This window comes from Nanorana parkeri, unplaced genomic scaffold, assembly GCF_000935625.1.
Source record: "Nanorana parkeri isolate BGI_ZX_2015 unplaced genomic scaffold, ASM93562v1 scaffold570, whole genome shotgun sequence".
NCBI lineage: Eukaryota > Metazoa > Chordata > Amphibia > Anura > Dicroglossidae > Nanorana > Nanorana parkeri.
Window position 1 is genome coordinate 349,499 of NW_017306838.1, and position 21,531 is coordinate 371,029.

A 21,531-nucleotide genomic window follows, 5' to 3' on the forward strand; every position below is an offset into this window, starting at 1 on the left:
TGCTTTGCTACTGTTGCCCACGCCTCATTTGAACTGCTTTTGGACATCACAGTTGTTTTTGAATAACTGAATCCTATGTCCATTAATAAAAGTGAAAGAAAACGCGTTTTTTGTACTTGCCATGTAGTCCTTCTCTTAGAATTCATTAGGGGACACAGGTCCCAACCCTCTGTGATCTACTCCTTGTACTGATTTTAGACAAAACTGAAGCATCATGGTAGTGGAAGGGGTTATACCTGGCTGGCCAATGGCTTTTTTGTTTGCCAGTGTTGAATTCCTTCTCAAGGCTGCAAGGCAGCCATGTCACTATAATTGGCTTTTGTTGCTGAAATGGTGATGGTTACGGCAAATGATTGTTGTAGCTTTTGGCATGAGTATGGTTTGGCACTGCTTATTGGGCTTTTCCCTTTCTGTATCTAAAATGTTATATAGTCCTTTTTAAGTGATATTAAAGTCAAAAGGATTTTAAGCTATTACAAATGCTGATGAAACCACTTACAATGAATGCTGCTCCTTGATGTTTAAAAGTTTTAGTTTTCTGCAGAATCAGCTGGTCCCCTAAGTACTGGTCCTGACTTCCTGTCCTAGAGTGCCTCCTTTCTCAAGCAGAGTACTATGCAGTCACCCGTGTGTGTGCTAGTAAGCTGTGTGTGTCTCCACAAACACACAGACACAGCAAATCAAGCTACTCCCCTCCCTCCTTGCCCCCTCTCCTCCCTTCTCCAAGCTAGTAGATGAACAGTTGCTGGAGTCTCCACTGTCCTTTGTGATCTTGCACTGTACAGGGAGTTCAAGGAAGCTGAGTTGAGACTTGAAAGCAGCTGTTCAGAAACATGATGATTGTAAGTGTTTGGGCAAAAATGTAAAGCAATGCTTTGCTGGGCAATTAATTTTTGTTTGATCTGGATTCATTATTGAAAAAAAGTTTGAGCGTTTAATACTACTTTAAGTTTGGTCACTATTTGTAATATGGAACAATATGCAAATCCAATTTACTCTCTGTGCTGTTGGAAGCTGAACACTTCTATAATTTATGGAATCATTTATACGGTTCTCTTAGCTAGCAAAACTTTCTTTTTTAGTGATATTTTAAAAAAAGCTTTTGCAAGGCAAATATTCTGTCTTCGAGATATTATAGATTGTTTTCTGTTTCAAAATGATTGATTTTCATGAATATGTACTAAAAATGCAACGCATTAATGGGTACATCTTGGCAATAATAAATGTTCCACCTTCATTCTTTACTTTGTGATTTATATTCCAAGAGCTAAAGGTAAAATGCATTCTGTAGTGCATAAACTTACAAGCAAGTAAATTTTTCTAAATATAGGAAACCTGCATGTTACCTTAGAATATAATAAGAGACAGGTACATATTGATTTGTTCTTAAAAAGAAGCGTACTGATAGATGTTCATGAATATAGAGTACATTGTGAAAATGTGATTATTGTTTTTTGTTCTGGAAAAGTCTTGGAGTCATAAGTAATGCTGTGTTCTTTTATAAAGGATTAATGTTCTCGCTGTGTACTCCCTAGCCCTTACTATGACTACTCTCTAGCCCTTGGCTATGTTTTTTTAAATATAGTAATATATGCATTAATTCAGGTGTAAACAACCTGTTAAATGCATATTCACACATTTTTATATGTGTTACCATTCATTTATATGTGGTGCGCTTTGGTTACACTGCTGTAAAAATACAGATACAAAATTATTATCTGTTGTATTTTGGTTGTACTACAGTTAAGTTCAATCGGATGCCCTTCTTTGTCTGTATGTTACAATGTAAAACACATTTATAGACTGTTGCATTAATTTTCATTCGAATTGGCATTCGCAAGAAAATTGTCACATTCTGAAATTTGGATGCTTTCGAATTTCTGAAAAATTATGAATTTGAACGTATCAGAATTTTTGATAACAAAAATTTGGATGCATCCACATGTAATTCGGAATTAACTGACATGTTGTTAAACATGAAAATCGAAAAAAGAAAAACAGCAAAGGGTCCTCCCCAAAATTCATACCAGATCCTTTAGGTCAGGTAGGAATTTTAGGGGGGACCCCATGGCAAAAAAAAAGCGTGGGGTCTCCCCCAAAATTCCTTACCAGATCCTTGATCCAAGCAGCACCTGGCAGAGCAGGAAAGGGGGGGCAATCATGCTCCCCTCCCTCCTGTACCATACCAGGCCACATGCCTTCAACATGGGACAGGGTGCCCATGTTGAAGAGGACAAGGGCCTCTTCCCCACAACCCTGGCCCAGTGGTTGTGGCAGTCTGCAGGCTTGGGGGCTTATCCAAATCTGGGGGCACCCAGATGGCGCCCTCCCCTTGTGAATGAGTAAGGGGTAGTTGTTACCCCTACTCATTCATCAAATAAACATTAGGATAGTAAATAAACACACCACACAGTTTTGACAAGTCCTTTATTAATAAAGAAAAAAGTCCCACAATTTAAATCAATTATGTCGTCCAGCGATGTAGATCCTCGTCAATCATGGTGCCCGCCGCTCACCAACCCAATGAAATAAAAAATCTGCATCACCTCATCCGCATTTGCCGAACACCCACTGCTTATGACAGCTCTGCTTTTGAATCTAAACAAAGGGGCGGAGCGAGTCCATCACGGTGACCTGGCCAGCTCTGCCGGGCCGCTGCTCAAATCAAGGGTCTGGTAAAGGATTTTGAGGGGACCCCATGCTTTTTCTTTGGCATGGCGTCCCCCCTAAAATTCCTTTCAGACCTATAGGGTGTGGTAGGCATTTTGGGGGGGAACCCAACACAATTTATTTTCCCCAACAAAATACTAAACTCCATTCATATACAGGTGAAACTCGAAAAATTAGAATATCGTGCAAAAGTTCATTTATTTCACTAAACAAAAACTTCGGATTGATCCGAATTCCAAATATTGAATATCGAACGTTTCAGAAAGCGAAAAAAAACATTTGAATTGAAAATTTTCACCCATGCACATGTCTACAAATTTCATTCAGGGCACAGGCCAAATAGCATAATCCTGTGCATCGTCTAGGCAAAGTGATCTAACTCAATGCAGCTTATGAGGTTCTCCTTGTAAATGTATCAAGATATTTAAATAAAAGGCACCAAAATGGCTGGGTGTTTATGTATATTGATCAAAAATACACATGCACATTAGATCTGCTCTGCAACACCCGGGCACATAAAATATGGGGCTACTAATTTGCCCAATCCATAAACTACTCAGTATGTAAAGAAGCTCAGTCTTTGGGCTCAACTAAGGTTATTATCAATTGACTTCTATAGGGTCTTAGCTGGAGACCAATAAAAATAAACATATTGCGTGCCTCATATGACATCCATGAACTAAAAGCTGTGTCTAAGGTCTCCTTTAATAGCCAGAAAAAAAACTTTTTTATAGCACCTAAGATGTTTTCACTTTCTTACAAAAGGGTGTGACTTCCTCCATGTTGGGCAATGCATCCTCTTAGCTCTGTAATTAGGAATGTCAGGCCCTAAGTAACCCATTTAGTGCTCACAGAGGCTTTCTGGCTAAAAGGTAAAAGCAGACATCTGCCCTTAGACAAGACTGACCTCTTTAAAGGTTAAAAGGACTGACTTCATGTGAAGTCCATGCCAATGGAGGGAGGGATCAAGTTTATAAAATGCCAAAGTGTAAGAGTCTAATTTTCTCTGCAGGGGAATGTAACTATGGCGGAAGAGTGACAGATGATAAGGACAGGCGCCTCCTTATCTCCCTACTTTCCATATTCTACAATGAGGAGATACAGCAAGATAACTACAGACTTTCTCCAGGAGACCTTTATTATATTCCTCCATATGGCACATATCAGGTACTGAAATTATACACAGGCATGTTTTTTATCCGTTCAATTTTTTAAAATTAACTTTGAGAATTTTCACACTGAAAATACAAAAACTTTAGCAGACATTTTGTTTCATACAGAATAACAAAAATCCAAGCCAAACAATGTCATGTATGGATAAACAGAAACAACTATAACAAAAATTAAACATGTTTTCAAAGTAAACCTGTGCAATTTAAATTGAACATATCACATAAAGGATCTATAGATATAGGAAGCTAATATTATATGGAAATCTGGACTTTTCCTGAAAAACTAGGGCTTGGCCTAAAACTACCACTTCTCTAGTTTCCTATTGAAGTTACTGAGATAAATAGTGAGCAGACCACTCGATTAGGAGGGACTGCCAATACCTAATTTAAAAAGTAACAGGTCTCACTCTTGACAGTAGGAAGCAGTTATTTTATGTCCATTAAGGAAAACAGGAAATCTTTACCTTTTGGGTTATACTACCAGCTATGGGAGAAAAGAACACTTACAAAAAAACACAACGATTAGCCAGTATAGGATAACCGCACCAAAAACCAGCATGCCTTAGGATATTCTTCAGCTCCTTGGTTTTCTTCAGCTCGTTTTCGACTATTAACAGGTGCTGGTAGATTCATGCCAGATATGTCAAATCCTAGATGCCAAAAGTGTCCAATCCCATGCTAGGCAGAACTTCATGTTCCTACCTTGTTCGCCATGTACATCCCAGGTGCACAGCGCTGTAGATTACTTATTTTTCGGGGGGGGGTAAGAGTTCAGCCTTGGACATGGGTAACTTCATGTTCCTGCCTTGTTGGCCATGTACATCCCAGGTGCACAGCGCTGTAGATGACTTATTTTCCTGGGGGGGTAAGAGTTCAGCTTTGGACATGAGTAGAATAAGTAGGTGGCACGCTCACAGCACATGCAGTGAATTACGGCTGTTGCAAAATTGTGCTAGCAGTGGGAGGAGCTTAAAAGCCACGGTATTTGTATAAAAAAATATGCTTTCATTACTGTGCCACAAGTGAATATCTGACAGACATGTACAAACCTCAGCACCATCATTTGTGAAAAAAAAATCATACTCTTCCATTATGATTTTCTGCACACAGCCTACCTTCAGAAAGAGTTCTGGGTTCAGGAGTATGTACCAAAAGTGCAGTGGTCAGCAGTATCTCTTATACAGCCTAGTGCATAAAGTGCAGTGGTCGGGAGTATCACATCACTTAAACAGAGTATTTACATCACTGTAAACAGAGTTCAGTGGTTAGCAGTATGAAATATACAGTATAGTGTATATATTGCAGAGCTCAGAAGTGCACATCGCACAGAGTGTGGGGTCAGAAACGTGTGGCGCACAGAGCCCAGGGTTTAGTAATGCATAATGCACAGAGTGAGGGAACGGAGTATGTAATGCACAGAGTGCAGAGGTATGTGTAATGCACACGTCAGTAGACAGAGTACACAATTAGGTAACAATTACCTTCCCACCAGTCCCCCACCAGTACAGCTCTCCCACCAGCACAGAATATTGGCAAGTAGACTTCCTCAGCCAATAGCCCCTAAACCTGGGAGAGTACTCCTTATACCTAGAGGTGTTCTAGGACCTGTGTCACAGGTGGAGAACGTTGGATGTGGACCTCCTAGCCTCCAGGTTCAACAACAAACTGGACAGATTTGTCTCCAGGTAAAGATTTCCGCTAGCAGAAGCAGTGGTTTGAGTCTCCGGGCTTCCACTCTAGGATTTGGCTCTCAGCACTAACAAAGGTAATGTTTCTGGCTTGTTTCCAAAACCATTGGCCTCTTGCTCCTTGATTAAGACCTTTGTACAAGGAATCTCCCTTTTAGCACCCACTGTTCCTTCCCATTTGACTCCATAGGATCTTAATCTGGTTCTCTCTGTGTTTCAGAAACTGCTATTTGAACCCATTAGATGCATCCCTTTCTCTTCTCTAACCCTTCTTATCTGCAATCTACTAGATCTGTGAGTGGTTCTTGCAATTTTTCTCTATTTTCAAGGCTATAACCTGGCCTTCTCGTTTCATTTTCTAAGTTCAACCAGGTGGATGTTCAAGCCTCATCTGATGCAAGCTTCAGGAGAACTGTCCTTCAGGCAGCTTTTTGAACTGCAGGCACTTGTTTTTTTCTTGGGTCTTTTAGCTGTTTTACTTTGTTGCCCATTGCTTAGTTGGGCAGCTTTTGAATGTTCTGAAGGTTAAAGACTCCTTGTGTCCCTAAATGATCAAGAAAGAATATAGGATTTTTGTACTCAACAAAAAAATCCTTTGAGTCTTTTGACGATCATGCTCTCAGTGCCACTTTGCTACAAAACTAGGGCATGCTGGTTTATTATGTGCTGGCTAACAGTTTTTTTGTTGCTAGCGACCCTTTCTCAAATAGGCAGTAGTATAACCTCAGTACGTGTCCCTCAATGGACTCCAAGAAAAGGCACCATTTTCTGCACTCTTAAAGGGACACGGTCAGGAGAGATTAATGGAGGCTGCCATTAATCTTTCATGACAATGAAGTGCCTGTACAGTCTTTCTTCCAAACTCTCAGTTCTCCCCTTGTTCATGCTATCATACCTTATGAGGGCTAAAGAAATATAAACAAAGTTGTGATTGTAAGAGTGGTTATCTGGCATTTGCTGATTGAAGGAGAGACCAGACATATGCGTTTGACAGGTAAAATAATTTGGGTTGTACTCCTACCACTTTCTTTTCATTCATTGTAACAAATGGCCTTTGCCTCCTTTGGGACTCCACTAGAACGCTAAGCAAATTCATAAAGAACACTACTGCACTTTTTAAATGTGTCAATGGGGGTATGTCAGTAATGATTATGGCAATTGTACTGTTATAAAATACCAGTTGGATTATGAAGTTAAGGTGCTGTATTACTATTTACTTACTGTAGTCATTCATAAATTAAACCGGTTGTTATATTTTCTTTAAGTCTTTTGTAGATTACATAAGAAATTTACCCCTTATTACTCACCCAGAGGTGTTTGGACTGCATGAGAATGCTGATATCACCAAAGATAACCAGGAGACTAACCAGCTGTTTGAAGGGGTCCTTCTCACTCTGCCGAGGCAAACATCAGGGAGCGGTAAATCTTCCCAAGTAAGAATTTTAGGTTTTTTTAACAATTCTTATTTCTTAAGCAAAAATAACAAGGTTACAGATACAGTGATTCATCTGCATACACAAGTAAGGCCAAAAGAGCAAGTAAACGTTGATGTTCTCCAAGGTGAATGTTCAATGCATTGGTAGGTTATAGACATGCTAATGAGTTGTATATATTATATCATACGTGTTGGAGTCAATAAAATTGTTCAATTCGAGGTTGTGCTGCTTCTCTGGATGAGGCAGGTTCGTAATATGAGCTTTAGATGATGCACATGGTTAAAGTTATGAAGTGGCTGTACCTCTAAATGACATACTGTACTCATTACATGAGGCAGGTGTGGATAAGAGGGGGATAAGTAAGAAAATACAGTTAGGAATAAAGGAGAGTGGGATATACATGAAAAATACAAGTGAGAATTATTTGGGCTGAAACATCTGGGCATAATGCAGTGTAAGGATCAATAACATACAAGTAGCATTTAACAGGTTGGAGTGGACAGCAAGCCTAGATGGATAATCTTGCATTTCTAGCTTTTGTCAAAAGAGCTGTTGTGCTGTGCTGATTGTATTTGTTGACTGGTAGGAGTTCCTTTGTAATATGATTCTAAAGTACACCTGTCATAAGAGAAATAGGTAGCCATTTTCGCTAATCCTAATTACCTGCTGGCTTCAATACCTGCATGCAGCAAATCAAATGTGGAGAAAAGTCATAATTCCTTATCTCTATAATTCAGCTAGGTCACAAAGTATTAAAAACAAAATATCACCAAGACAGGCAATTAGCATTTGTAGAAGCAAAGGTCAGAAATGGCAGCCTATGTACTTCTGTGATTGCAGGTTTCCTTTAAAGAGATTTCATTTAATGAAAACAGTGACCTTCTGTGAGTATAATACACTTAACTCACTGAACAGTGTCACCAATAAATGTATTGCTTCATGTGTTTTTGCAAAGCTTTTGCCATATAAATTTGTGGATTGACGTGCTTTCTACTCCCATGCTGCTATTTACTTGCAGTTCAGTCCTGATTAGCAATTTTTTTTTTTTAAACTGAGTCCCGATTGGCTGTCAGAGGTTACTGTAGGCTGCCTTTTGAACTGTGTTGCTAAAAAGGATCATTAGGGATGGGTATTAAATAAATGATGTGACTGACATCAATCTGCTTTTAATGCTACTGCTTGTGATATAAAGAGCAGTTTGGTACCTGAGGTAAATGAAAATGGATGTTCATCTATATGAAACAACCTCTTCTGACAGGGGCCCTGCCTTTATACAAGTTCTTAAAGTGCCAGTACCAATCCTGGTCATTTTAAGTGAGCATATAATAAAACGGTATTTAAGGATGTGTGTTTCCCAGCCCCTGCTGTCTGTAAGAATTTACATTTTGCCAGGTCTCTCTTGTTAAATGGTGTTCTGGGATTACTGTATTTGCATTTATCTTACAGTCAAGGAGGGAAGCTCCAGTGTCCTGTGTCAAGAGAGGGTGCTGGAAGTCTTGCCTATATTATTAGCTAGCCAAGCCCTTGTGAGTTTGTCACCAGTGCATTGGACCAGACTTTGACAAAACAGCTGTTTTAGAAAGGTCCTAGGAAAGTCCTCCTCTCTGGGAAAAGGCTGGACATTTAAGAAGGCTGCGTGCCTGTCTTTAGGCCTAGAGGGTGGTACCTCTCTGCATGCAGACTGTGCGCTAGGGTTGTCCTATGCTAGAGTCATCACTAGAACAGAGAAACACTACAATCTTCAATTTTGTTGGGGCTAAACTGCTTCAGAAGAAGTTCTGTGTGATGCTTCTGGGTGCTGAGAGACACCCAGCGACTTCTGGCCTGAGAATCTGTCCAAGCACAACCATTGAGCTTTGGGGTATTCCATCTTCTCTTGCTCTACCTCCTATCAAATTAAACTGTTAAATGTTATGTTCATGAGGCCCTTTAGGTAGTGAAACTAAAGATTCACAAACTCAAAGAAATTGCTTTCAACTCCCACTTAGCAGGGGCTCAGGGTTCCATTTGCCCAGGAGCTGCTACAGCATTGGATATAATTGCTACAAGGACAGGGTCATCTCACATGACAGAGGTCACCTTCTGTGAGAACCATCAGTCAGTGGATCCAAGGATATATTCGACTGTAGCTGAATTTATAGGCTAATCTTAAAGTGACACTAAACTCAATAGTTTAGGTACTTGAATGCATTTTTAAGATTTAACGCCTAACAAAAATGTACCTTTATTTGTGTATCACTCAGCTGTAGATCCTCAAATCATCTCTGAATTAATGCTGACACTGTCCTTCCTCTTGGAGGGTGGCAACACTTGTTCCCCATGGTCCCTGTGCGAGTTGTAAAGTAGCCACCACTCCAAGCTCACTCCCATGACAGACAATAACTTCAATACAAATTAGCTAACTAAACCTGACATCATAGTCCATCATGGGAGCAAGCTTGCAGTGATGGCTACTTTAGAACACACACAGGGACCATGGGAAACAAAAGTAGCCACCCTCCAGAAGGAAGGAGTGTCAGCACCAATTCAGAGATGATTTGAGGATCTAAAGCTCAGTGATACACAAATATGATACATTATTATTAATAGTTAAGGTACTTGAATGCATTTTTAAGATTTAACTCCTGAGTTTAGTGTCATTCTAAAGTTAAACTCCAGGCAGATATAACAAATACACATTAATGCATCTCTGTAATCCTGTAATAAGTTCTTAACTGTATTTTTAAATGAAAGTGTAAGTATTTGACTTAATAAAACCGTTCAATTAGACTCTTGCAGTCTTCTATACAGTCTGTACAGCAGCACAGAGATGGGGAGGGAGACGCAGCACAATGATCTAATCAAGTGTAGTGCAGCACAAGGAACATGCTCATAGTAGGACAGATATAGATGAGCCTGTTAGTGTGCTGCTTCTCCTTTCAGTGTCCAGTCACTGGGTAGGGGTGGGGTGATGACATGTAAGTGAAACTGAAGCAGAGAAAGTTTAAGGGCCCTCACCTGCTAGAAAGTGTTGCGTGTTGGGCAGTGCTGTGTAAATCTCAGGAGTGGATTAACAAATACAAATCTTTTGGCAGATAAAACAGCTCCCATGTATGCATTTCATCTGTGTACTTAGCTGTTTTCCTGGATTCCAGCTTTTGTTCTTGTTCTTCCCTACCTTTCCTTTCCACTTCAGTCCTCTGCTAGACTGCTCCAGAAATATCTGGTACATTTGGGTATGGGGGGATTGTGCCCAAATTGACCGCTCAGACTCTAAAAGCTGTCACATAGAGACGGCGGGTGTGCATGGGCCTGTGCAAGTTGTCCAAATCTCAAATCTGGTGGCAAATCAGGGTAGAGGGGGAGCATATAATACAAAGTACATGCTGCTTATAGGTCCTGCTGAAAAGTAATCCTCTTACTTAGAGGGTTATTCACTATTGAGCCGAAGGATTAAGTAGAAGCATCAGCTAATCCTTTGGCTCAATTTGGCCGCCGGAGCCCTCCAGTTGAGCCGAACCGAAGGGCTATAAGCAATAGCATGTACAGCAGCCGAAGGCAGGCGAACGGCTGAGCAAAGCCAAATGCATATGCTTCGACTTGCCGAGCCAAAGTGACAGCCAAAGCAGGGAGAATTGTCTGCTGGAGCAGACCGGTCAACCCGAAAATGTAAACAACTGGGCGGAGCCAGCCATATTATCACAGTTCGGCGGGTGTGGACAGGTCGGCTGGCACTGGGCTGTTTTTTTATTTCAGCGAGTCGACGGCAGTGTTGACAACACTGGACACCGTGATTGACGTGGCTTACTTCATTGGAACAATTTTTTCCATTTTTTTTTTTCAATTAAAAGGACTTTTTCAAAAGTGTGGTTTTTTTTTACATTTTTATTGAACCCTTTAGTGAATGAGTAGGGGTACAAGTACCCCTTACTCATTCACAAGGGGGGGCAGCATCTGGGTGCCCCCTTTCTTAAAGGGGGTACCCTGATGCAAATAAGCCCCCCTGCCCGCAGACCCACACAACCAACACCCCAGGGATTGAGAGGGGGACTCTGGAAAAGCACCCTCCCAGTGCCGAGGGCATGTGGCCTGGTATGACACGGGGAGCACTCACTCCCCCCCTTTCCTGCCCTGGCAGGTCTGTGCATGGATTAAGGGTCTGGTAAAAAATTTTAGGGGGGACCCTAAACCCATTTGTTTCCCCCCTAAACGACCTGGTATGACTTTGGGGGGGGGACCCCACATATATTTTGTTTTAAAATTTCAAATTTTACTACTGGCCCTGAAGGGTATGGGTCCGGTATGGTTTGAGAGGGGGACCCCACAATGTTTCTTTTTTTCTTTCTTTAATTATTTTTTTTTTAAATGTAATCGTTTCTTAGCATTTTTTTTTCTTTCGTTTACATTTTTTAATTTTGTTTACTACCTCAAAGGTACCGAGCAGAATAACTGAGCGGCATTCGGCTATTCAGTCACTGCCATTCGGCCCCTATGAGAATAGGGGCAAACGGCAGCAAGTGAACTGCCGGAGGTTCGATCGGCTAAGTCGAACGGCTTCTTCACTTCGGGCTCAGCCGAACAGCTAAGCCTGTTCGGCTAACCTAAGCCAGCCAACATACGGGTGATTGTAGCTGATGTACGGCTGAATTTAGCCGTACAGGGCCGGAGTGAATAGCCGAACGGCGTTCGGCTCACTTCACTTCGGCTCGGTTATTCCCTCTGCTGCCTTCGGCAGCTTAGTGAATGACCCACTTAGTGTTGGTAAAACTACAGGTATACTTTAAGGTAAAGAGAATAATCTACAAATACTAGAAGGAATATCAAATTGTGCCCAAGTGTCAATATTTTACTGCCACAGTCTATTCAGGTTATTTGACAGGTAAAGCAAATAAAAGGCATCTGCTGGAGCATTTATTGTTCCACCAATGCTAGATTACTCATTTAATCTAGTCAGCAACTTGGGTAGAATTGAAGTAGAATCACATTTTCAGCAAAAGAAGCAATTTAAACCTTAGACTAGCTATTTGATGGATACAGGTGCTTTTCAGGAAATGTAAACCACAGATATCTTATAAGTAGGAACAAAAAAGAAATACAAATGAATACATTAATATAAATACAAATACAATTATTATTAAATATTTAAATCATTAAAGTTTTGTGGAAACTTGAAAAATCAAATATTCTATATTAATTGTTTGTGTAAAAATATCAAGGCCCTTTTTATTTTTTGTATTTCTGACATTTACATTTTTTAATAAGATAGCTGGGGTTTACATCTCTGTAGCACCTAAAAAGTTCTGGTATCCAATTGCAGCGGTGTTTCCACATTAATGAAAGGGATTTGGTGCATTGGCCATTTTGCTGGTCCTTGTCTACAGGTAGAAAGTATCTGGATAATTTAAAGGGAACTTCTCATGATAGGTGTGAAGGAGCTGCCATTGCTGACTTGTTTTTGAAAATGAATACCCTGTTATCATGATTATTAGTATTGTAGCAAGAAGGTCAACATGACAGCTAGGAAATTGCATTATTAGAAGGAGGTCAGCAGTAGCAGTTCCCATATTGTTCTAGTGACCGGTTTACTTTTAGTTTTCTTGTTTAGATGAGAAAGCTCTTTTTTCTAAAGGTGTATTTAACTGCTTCCTATCCAGTGGACGTATATAGGTGTACGTTTAATAAACCGTGAAAAAACTAGCTTTATCACGAGTTAACTTTACTCAGCAGATCACTTTGTTTTACTCGGCTGCACAGAGGCTGTTTAATAACCTGTGAAAAGAAAACTTATCACACGAAACAGCTGTGAAAGGCTGAGATAAGTCGTCACAGTGATCAGTAGAGAAAGCAATGCGGGGAATGTATTCTGAGTTGCACAATGACATCCTTTGTGATAATCTACAATCCTCCTGACAGGATCATAGTTTACTCTGCCAAATCGGAGCAGCAGCAGCGGCAACGGAGGGGGGCGCACAAACGCACGCATATTACAAGCGATCAGGCGTCTACTACAAACGTCTGAACGCTTGTATGTAAACAGCCATCGCTGGCTGTTTACATTCAAAGCCGATTTTCCGTTCGTGCCCGCTGCCTAGCGGCAGGCACGAGCGGGGCGGGTTAGGACGTTTAAAAACGCCCACCGGCATTCCGTCCACTGTCCAGCCGTTTAATTACAATGGCCGGACAGCAGGTGGTTAATTATTTAATTCATAAATATTCTTTGTTGATTATGAAATATATTTCTATTATTTTAAATTAATTATTATTTCAAACATTGAGCGGACACTAACATCTCTTTTGGACTTTAAGGAAGGTTCGCTGGTACTGGCGGGGGACTTTAACGTGGTGTTGGACCCTCTGCAGGACTCTTCTACGGGCCACGCAGCTGTTACCTTTAAACAGCTTAGTGGAATTAAGAGGGGGCTGCATAGAGCCCAACTAGTAGACAGTTGGAGATTACTCCACCCAACAGAAAGGGATTATTCTTTTTTTTCAAAGGTACATAACACATATTCTAGACTTGATTATATATGGGTGGAACATTGTGAGATCCCCAATATCTCGAGTGCAGAAATTTTGCCAATGACACTTTCAGACCACGCCCCAGTAACAGCAACAATCTTATCTACATCACCCCCACCACGACCATTTAGCTGGAAGCTGAATGAATCCCTACTTAGAGACCAAGGAATACAAAAGGAGACTGAGCGGGACTTAGAACATTTCTTTGGGGAGAATATTTCATCTGTATCCTCACTGACAGTATTATGGGAGGCACATAAAGTGGTTGTTAGGGGTAGATTGATCTCCCAGGGGCTAGGATAAAGAGAGAACGCATGTGCAGGATAAAGGATCTCTTAAGTCGACACAAGACCGGATGATACATTCAACCCCGGAGATTGCGGCCACTTTTAGATCATTTTTCCAGTCTTTGTATAAAGTGTCTGGGGAGAAAACAAAAGTACAACTGGACATTGATAATAAGAGTATACAACAGTACTTATCTAAAAAAGCTTTCCCCAAAATAGAAGAAGAGGCAAGGGACGCACTGACATATATGTACGAGTATATAAAATATAGGTTTAAAAATAATAAGAGGATACTTCACAAGGAGAAAGATGGCACAAAATTTTTTTTAAGGGATTTAACCCTTGACGAATTTGACACTAGACACGGGAAGATGGGGAGTTAATAAAACACCCCCTTTTTTTTTTTTTAAATCTCTGGGGGATTAGAAGATTGTAGAGGCAGGATATTGTGAATGTTAAATTATTATTATTTATTTAATTATCTAATTTTGTGTGTATATGTTTGTGGTAAAAATGCAAGTGTCTATTTGTCTAATGTACTGTTGGAATATAAAATAAAAATGATGATAAACAAAAAAAAATTTCAAACAGCCACCGATGGCTGTTTAAATACAAGCGTTCAGGCTGTAGAGCCACCCGACTGCTTGTATTTTGCATGTGGGTGTACACCCTCCGCCACCGCCGATCCCAATCTCTGCTGTGCCTGGTGCTGGCCTGGGACCAGCACAGTGGCTCTGTGACAGGAGATCGGTACACGATCTCCTTCCCGGTCCCTGAAGGCAGGAAGTGAGGTATATTACATCACTTCCGCATTCAGCTGTCATTCCCGGCTACAGGAATGACAGCTGAATGCATCTCTGCATCATCAGCTTCTTTGAGGGTCCCTAGGTGACATTAGGCGTCTTAAAGACCCCTGATAACTCCATACAGAGGGCCTTTCACTGTAAATTGGCTATCTTGTTAACCCCCTATGATAGCACTAAAGTTAAGTGTAAAAAAAAATAAAATTCAAGTCACATATTAAAAAAAACAAAAAAAAACACAGAAAACATTTTTTAAGTCCCCCGCCCACACATAAGCATGACGATTTCCCCCATTGCGCGGCTAAACTTCGGAGTGAGAGCAATAACTTTAGGTCCATCACTGTTAACATTAAACTGTAAAAGCTTTTAGAGTGTCGTCTATAGCCAATTTTGGGTATGGTAGTTTTTGCGGGCACACACAATGTTAAGGCCTGACATGTTTGGTGTCTAGTTACCCGATGTTACCTCGTCTTTTGTATTTTACCAAAAAAAGTTGGTAATAATAAATGTTTTATAATATAACGTAGGGAAAACAGGTTTTTTTCAACATTGTTGGTACTTTTGTTTATTATATAGTAAAAAATAAAAACCCCAGTGGTAAATAAATACCACCATAAGAAAGCTCTATGGGGGGAATTTATCAAAACCTGAGCAGCAAAATCTGGATCAGATTTGCACTGCAACCAATCAGCTTCTCTGTCTAATTTTCAAATCTTACCTGAACAAACTGAAGAGAGATGCTGATTGGTTGCCATGGGCAACTGCTCCAGATTCTGTCTGTTTCAGTTTTGATAAATTCCCCCCTATGTGTCCCCAAAAAATGGTATAAAATCCTTTCAGTACAGCGTTGCATGACTGTATAAATGTCGGTCAAAGTACCGCAGCGCTGAATACTGAAAAAGGGGGTTTATCACATTGGTCTTCAAGTGTTAATGAAACAGTTCAAACAACAATGATGAAGTACAAAGCAAACTAATTGGATTTCACCTTTCTGGAGTCAGATCAGTGCAAGAAATATTATTCTGCTTACAGCACTTATCTCTACAAGGAAAAACCAGAAATCTCCACACAGTGAGGGGTTATCCCCTCTTAGACAGTTGCCATTGAAGCTGGTGTCGCTATTGAAAGATTTCTCCTCCTGTAAATATGGATTTCTCATTACTGTCTCTCTCCAGGACAGACAGAGAGGGTGAATCTTCCCAGCAGAGACAGTGCAATAAAAAGCTGACCGAGGTTCTAACCCTTCCCTGCTCCATCCAAGACTATAAACCTGGCTATACATATTATTAGACATGTGCGATTCGGTTCGAATTTTTGGAAATTCGGAGATTCGGATGCATCCGAATTCCGAATTACAGCTAAGACGAATGCAAACGAATCCGAATTCCCGATTTCCCGAAATTCGTTAGCGGTAGTCCGGCTGAAATTCTTTTATGGACGAAATTATTTATTGGGGGGGAACCTCACGGTTTTTTTTTCTCATCTTCTGCAGACATTTTTTCCCCCCCTAATGTCATTTTGCTGCAACGAAATTCGTTATTGGACAAATAAATTATTTTCAGATGACACCTCGGCTCTTTTGTTGTGTTATAACGTGCACAAACTTTCATTTTCTCTTTCATTTTTTTTCCTAATGTCATTTTGCTGCAACGAAATTCATCCAATAACGAATTTCGTCCATAAACGAATTTCGGCCGGACTACCGCTAACTAATTTTGGACCCGAATCCGAAACTAATTTAATTTCGGACCCGAATCCGAAAAACAAAATAATGCAAAGTCCGAATCAAAACTAAACTAAACTAAACAATTTTTTAGTTTTTTTCTTTCAAAATGAAACTAAACAAATTTTTTGCTGGTGCACATGTCTACATATTATTATTATTATTATTATTATTATACAGGATTTATATAGCGCCAACAATTTGCTCAGCACTTTACAAAATAGTGGAGACAGTACAGTTACAATACAATTTACAGTACAGTTCCAGAACAATAGGGTTGGGAGGGCCCTGCTCGTGAGAGCTTACAATCTAGTAGATACATACATACACATGAAACACAAAACAGGAGCAGATAGAATCTAGAGCAGTTGCCCATGGCGACCAATCAGCTTCTCTCTTCTTCAGTTTGTTCAGTTAAGCTTTAAAAAGGAAAGAGAGAAGCCGATTGGTTGCTATGGGTAACTGCTCCAGTTTTGATAAATTCCCCTCTTAGTATTTAGAGCACATCATAAACAATAATTATCTCAGCTAGATTGTATCCCTCTTCCTTTTACATCACGATAAAGTAAGCACACCAAGGTTTTGCTGCACCTTTATTCGCTGAGCTGACTATTAATGTATCAATTACAATGCAGTTTATGCTGCTTTATATGCATAGAAGAGCCTATATTGGACAGTTTATATTGAACATAGATGACCATGACTGTCAGCTGCTGCTTCTCATTTTGATTACATTTTGATGAGATATGGACAGGGATCAATAGAATTTATGAGGAAAGGGGCAGAGGGGTCATAGATCTGTATTCTTTTTTCACCCTGTTATTGCTCAGCTGTCATCAAATTAACTGTATTTTATTCACTTCCACTCATCTTTGACAGCAATGTACTGCCAAGTCCCTATTCCACACATCTTAATGTCCTTCCAAATACTCATTTCTACTACAGTATTTACTAACATTTCATGCGTGACTTAATATTGTGAGAGAGAGGAAATCAATAATAATTTTTGCCCATAGGAATGCATTGCTAGATTCCTATTGGCTATTTCAATTTGCAATAGCGAATAGTAAACTAGCATTGTACCCGCCCTCTGCTGCAGTTGTCCATCAGGTCCATCAGCAGAGGGTGGGTGCAATGCTGGGAGCGGGAGTCTCCCAGAGCGCCCTGGAGAGTTTATTTTTTCTTTTTTTTTGACGGAAGCAGAACCGCCGGCCAATAGAAAACTGTTGGGCGGAGCTAGCTGTCATTGCTAGCTCCGCACAATCGTTTTCTATTTATTTTTGTACTTTTTAAACTATTTTTCTGTTCTGCTTGGTCCCTCTGAGGGACCGGGCAGAACAGCTGAGCCGAATGCCGCTCAGCAGCATTCGGCTATTCACTCACTGCTGTTCGGCATCTATAAGAATAGACCAACCAGCAGCGAGTAGCCTGCCGGAGGTTGGGCTTAGCCGATCCAGATGTTGGATCGGCTGAGTCGAACTCCTCCTGCACTTCAGGTCGGCTGAACATGCTGGGCATGTTCGGCCGACCCGAAGCCACGTGAAGCCACCCGATGTACGTCTGATTTCAACCGATGTATGGCTGAAATCAACCGTACCAGCCTGAAGTGAATAGCCGAACAGCGTTCGGCTCACTTCGCTTTAGGTCGGTCATTCACTCGGCTGCCTACGGCAGCTTAGTGAATAGACCCCTATGAATCCCTGATCCAGAATAAGTATGCCAATAAGTTGTTATTTAACTTGTTATATGCTTGGCGCAGGTCAGCAACTCAAAATGCTTTGAGTACTGAAATAGACAGGCAAATCACATCTTCAGGGCCCGTTCACACCAGATGCAGTGCGTTCTGGTCCGATTCTAGCCAGAACGCACTGCCTCACATTGCAGCCGCCTCACTTTTTTGAGGGGCAGGAGGGGGCGTGAATGGCACCATAGCCACGCCCTCCGGCCACAATGCGATTGACCATTGTGCCTGCGGTCCGGTCCAGTGCAATCAAAATGCTGCAAGCACCAGGCTGAGCTAAACCTATTTAAAATACATTTTGTGCATTGTGCATCATAAAAATAGTGGGGTTTGTTTTATGAAATATTTGTTTTCCCCTTTTTTCATTGTTACTTTTCACTGCTGCTAATCTCTTCCTGCCTCCTTTGAGCCATTTCCTGTCTACATGGACTCCAGCAATGGCTGCATGGCATTACTTAGGACAGGTTTCCTGATAGTGACAACAGTAGACCATGCCTGCGTAATGGGCCGATGCAAGGGCCGGTGCAAGGATTTTTGCCTACACAGTTGAAGGTGCATTTTTCGCTAATCCTGAGATATCCATGTTACAGGTCAATCCAAATATCTCAGAAGAACTTAGAACAAAAGAAAACCATCAGCTACTAGTGCCCTATATGTAAAGCCACAAGCAATGACACCCCAAATAGTTCACTGTGGAGCAACCCAATACAAAGACACCCCAAAGTGCACTACTCCAGAAAGCATAACTAAGATGTTCATGTTATAGCTCACACTGAACATCCACAGCATTTGGGAAAAGAATGACCACATCTACTGGAGCACTATATGCTAAGCCAAAGGCATTGACACCCCAAATCCATTACCATGAAGCACCTCAATACAAGGACCCCCCTGCCCATAGACCATCACTTTAGAAAGCATAACTAACAGCAGATAAAAAGACCATAAACTGATGTTTAACTGCTTCAGGACCGCCTAATGTAGATAAACGGTAGCATCCGGAAGCAGTTTTACCAAGATTATGGTTGCTGCAGCCGTTTTAAACAGCCGGTGATGGCTGTTCACATGCAAGTGATCTGGCACCTATACAGCCTCCCGATCGCTTGTACGGTGCTGCCAAGTGTGCCTGCCCCCTTCCCTGGGCTCTGCTGTCCCTCGTGCCGGCCCGGAACTGGCACGGCAAATCTGTCCTCTTTGATTGGAGGGCGAACAGAACACTCCCAGCTGCATCACTTACGGTGTCACTCTGTAATTTCTCCAGCTGCTGTAGCCGAAGTAGAAGCTGGTGAAGCAGATCTCTGCTTCATCAGCTTTTTTGGGGTCCGTAGGTGACATTAGTTGTCTAATAGACCCCTGATGTCTCCATAAAGAGGACCTGTATCATTCTCTTTACTATTACATAAGGGGCTTGTTAGCTCCCTATGTGACAGCAATAATATTCACACTGACCAGCAATGTAAAGGAGGTATTCACACTTACCAGCAATGTAACAGAGGTATATACACTGATCAGCAAAACAAAGGCGGTATATACACTGACCAGCAATGTAACTGAGGTATATACGCTGACCTGCAAAATAACAGCGGTATATACGCTGACCAGCAAAATAACGGAGGTTTATACACTGACCATTATTATAACAAAGATATATACACTGACCAGCAAAATAAAAGAGGTACATACACTGACCACTAATGTAACGGAGGTATATACACTGGCAAGCAATGTAACTGAGGTATTCACACTGACCACCAATGTAACGGAGTTATATACACTGAACAGCAAAATAATGGAGGTATATACACTGACAAGCAACATAACGGAGGTTTATACACTGACCACTAATGTAATGGAGATATATACACTGACCAGAAAAACACAGGCATACCGCTGACCACCAATGTAACAGAGGTATATACAGTACATTGGCCAGCAATGTAACAGAGGCATATACACTGACCAGCAAAATATCAGGGTATATACACTAACAAATTTCATACACCGCGCTCGGATTGCACTCCAATTCTAAGCAGCTGTGCCATTTAGCGAATATCACTCCAATTCTAAATATAAAACAGCACTGCACTAGTATTAAAAAAAACAACTCTAAATGCTCATTCATATGTGTACAAATAATATACAACATTTGGTGCAACACAATAAATATAATCTGTGTAACAAAGTGCAAACGTTCAATACAATTATTGTGTTGTAATAAAAAACTTCATATGTCCCAATCAATATAAAGTGGTTCGCGCTTCCACTCCACTATGTAAAAATAAAGTCTCTAGTCGCACTCACCAGACACTGTTCACCTTATTTCAGATGAACGTTCACGTTTTTCAACAGACTCTTCTCCTCTGTGTGCTCTAATATCAGCCAATTCAGTGGGATGATCCTTTCTCTCCTTCCCTGCTCTGTTTATCCAGCAGATCAAACACCTCCTTTTATGATCCTTACACCTTCTCTGTTCCTCCTCTCCTCTTTATTATACTCGGAAACATAAGAATAAACTCTCCATTGTGCAACATATAAAACCCAATGTGTTCATTCAATTAGAATCGCACTTACAATTGTAGATAAAATCAACACTCTAAAAACCATCCAGGACCGCTCATCTGCATCCATTCTCTTTGCTCAGGGTGCTTGTGAAGCCCCGCCCACCTGACACGAGTTTCGTCACTGAGGGTTGAAGCCTGGAGTCCCGTTCATAGCGCTGCATCTGTGTATGCGTGGCGCTGTGTCTGCAGGGCCGGTGCCTAGATTTTTCCACATCACCACCAGCACCCTCAGGGAGCTGTTTTGTGCTGCCTTAGGCCCCGTTCACATTGAGCGATTTATCACGCTGTAATTCCCGCGATATCGCGGCAATTTACCGCGCGATATCGCTCTCCAATGCTTCTCAATGGGGCAAAGGGTCCTGCTGTCGCGGGTCGTGTGTCGCTACAGCAGGACCCTTTTTGGAGCGGATTTAGCCGCGATTCAAGCTTGCTCAATGCAAGCATTTGCGCGATATCGCGCAAAATGCAAATCGGGCGACAAACGCGCGATTTGCGAATCGCGCAGTGTGAATGGGGCCTTACGGTAGCGCCGGTCCTGCCCAGGTGAGAGGGCGACAACAAAAGCTGTGCAACAATGGGGATAGAGCATTGTCAACATATAGTTGGAAGTGCTTGAACAAGAACCTTCAGAGCAGGATCACCAAATATTGTTTTATTAAATGCTGCAGATTTAACAAGATTGAAAGATGCTTTTGAAATGAGATGAATGTGATTTTAGTGATTGGGTTTACAGATGCTTCCAATCTGTTTGTTTATCACATGTAACTCCCACTGTGGTGAGCAAAATCTTACTGATGAAACAAACTGAACAAATAAAATTGTGTTCTAGGAAGTACATTGGCAGCAAATGTTGTATTTATTGGACATGTCAGCTCAGAATTTTGCTTTATGAATATCTCAACCCAAGAAGAAAAATGTTATATATTCCAGCTTACCAATCTTAACATATGGT

At 41.1% G+C, this 21,531-nt stretch overlaps 1 protein-coding gene across 1 annotated transcript in view; it reads left to right on the plus strand.

Annotated features, from left to right (window-relative positions):
• The window catches only part of DNAH3 (dynein axonemal heavy chain 3), a 239,155-nt gene that overhangs the window by 197,583 nt on the left and 20,041 nt on the right, over positions 1-21,531 (plus strand). Inside the window, 2 exon segments of the mRNA XM_018562281.1 lie at positions 3,683-3,837; positions 6,796-6,963. Coding sequence (XP_018417783.1) covers positions 3,683-3,837; positions 6,796-6,963 — 323 coding nt within the window.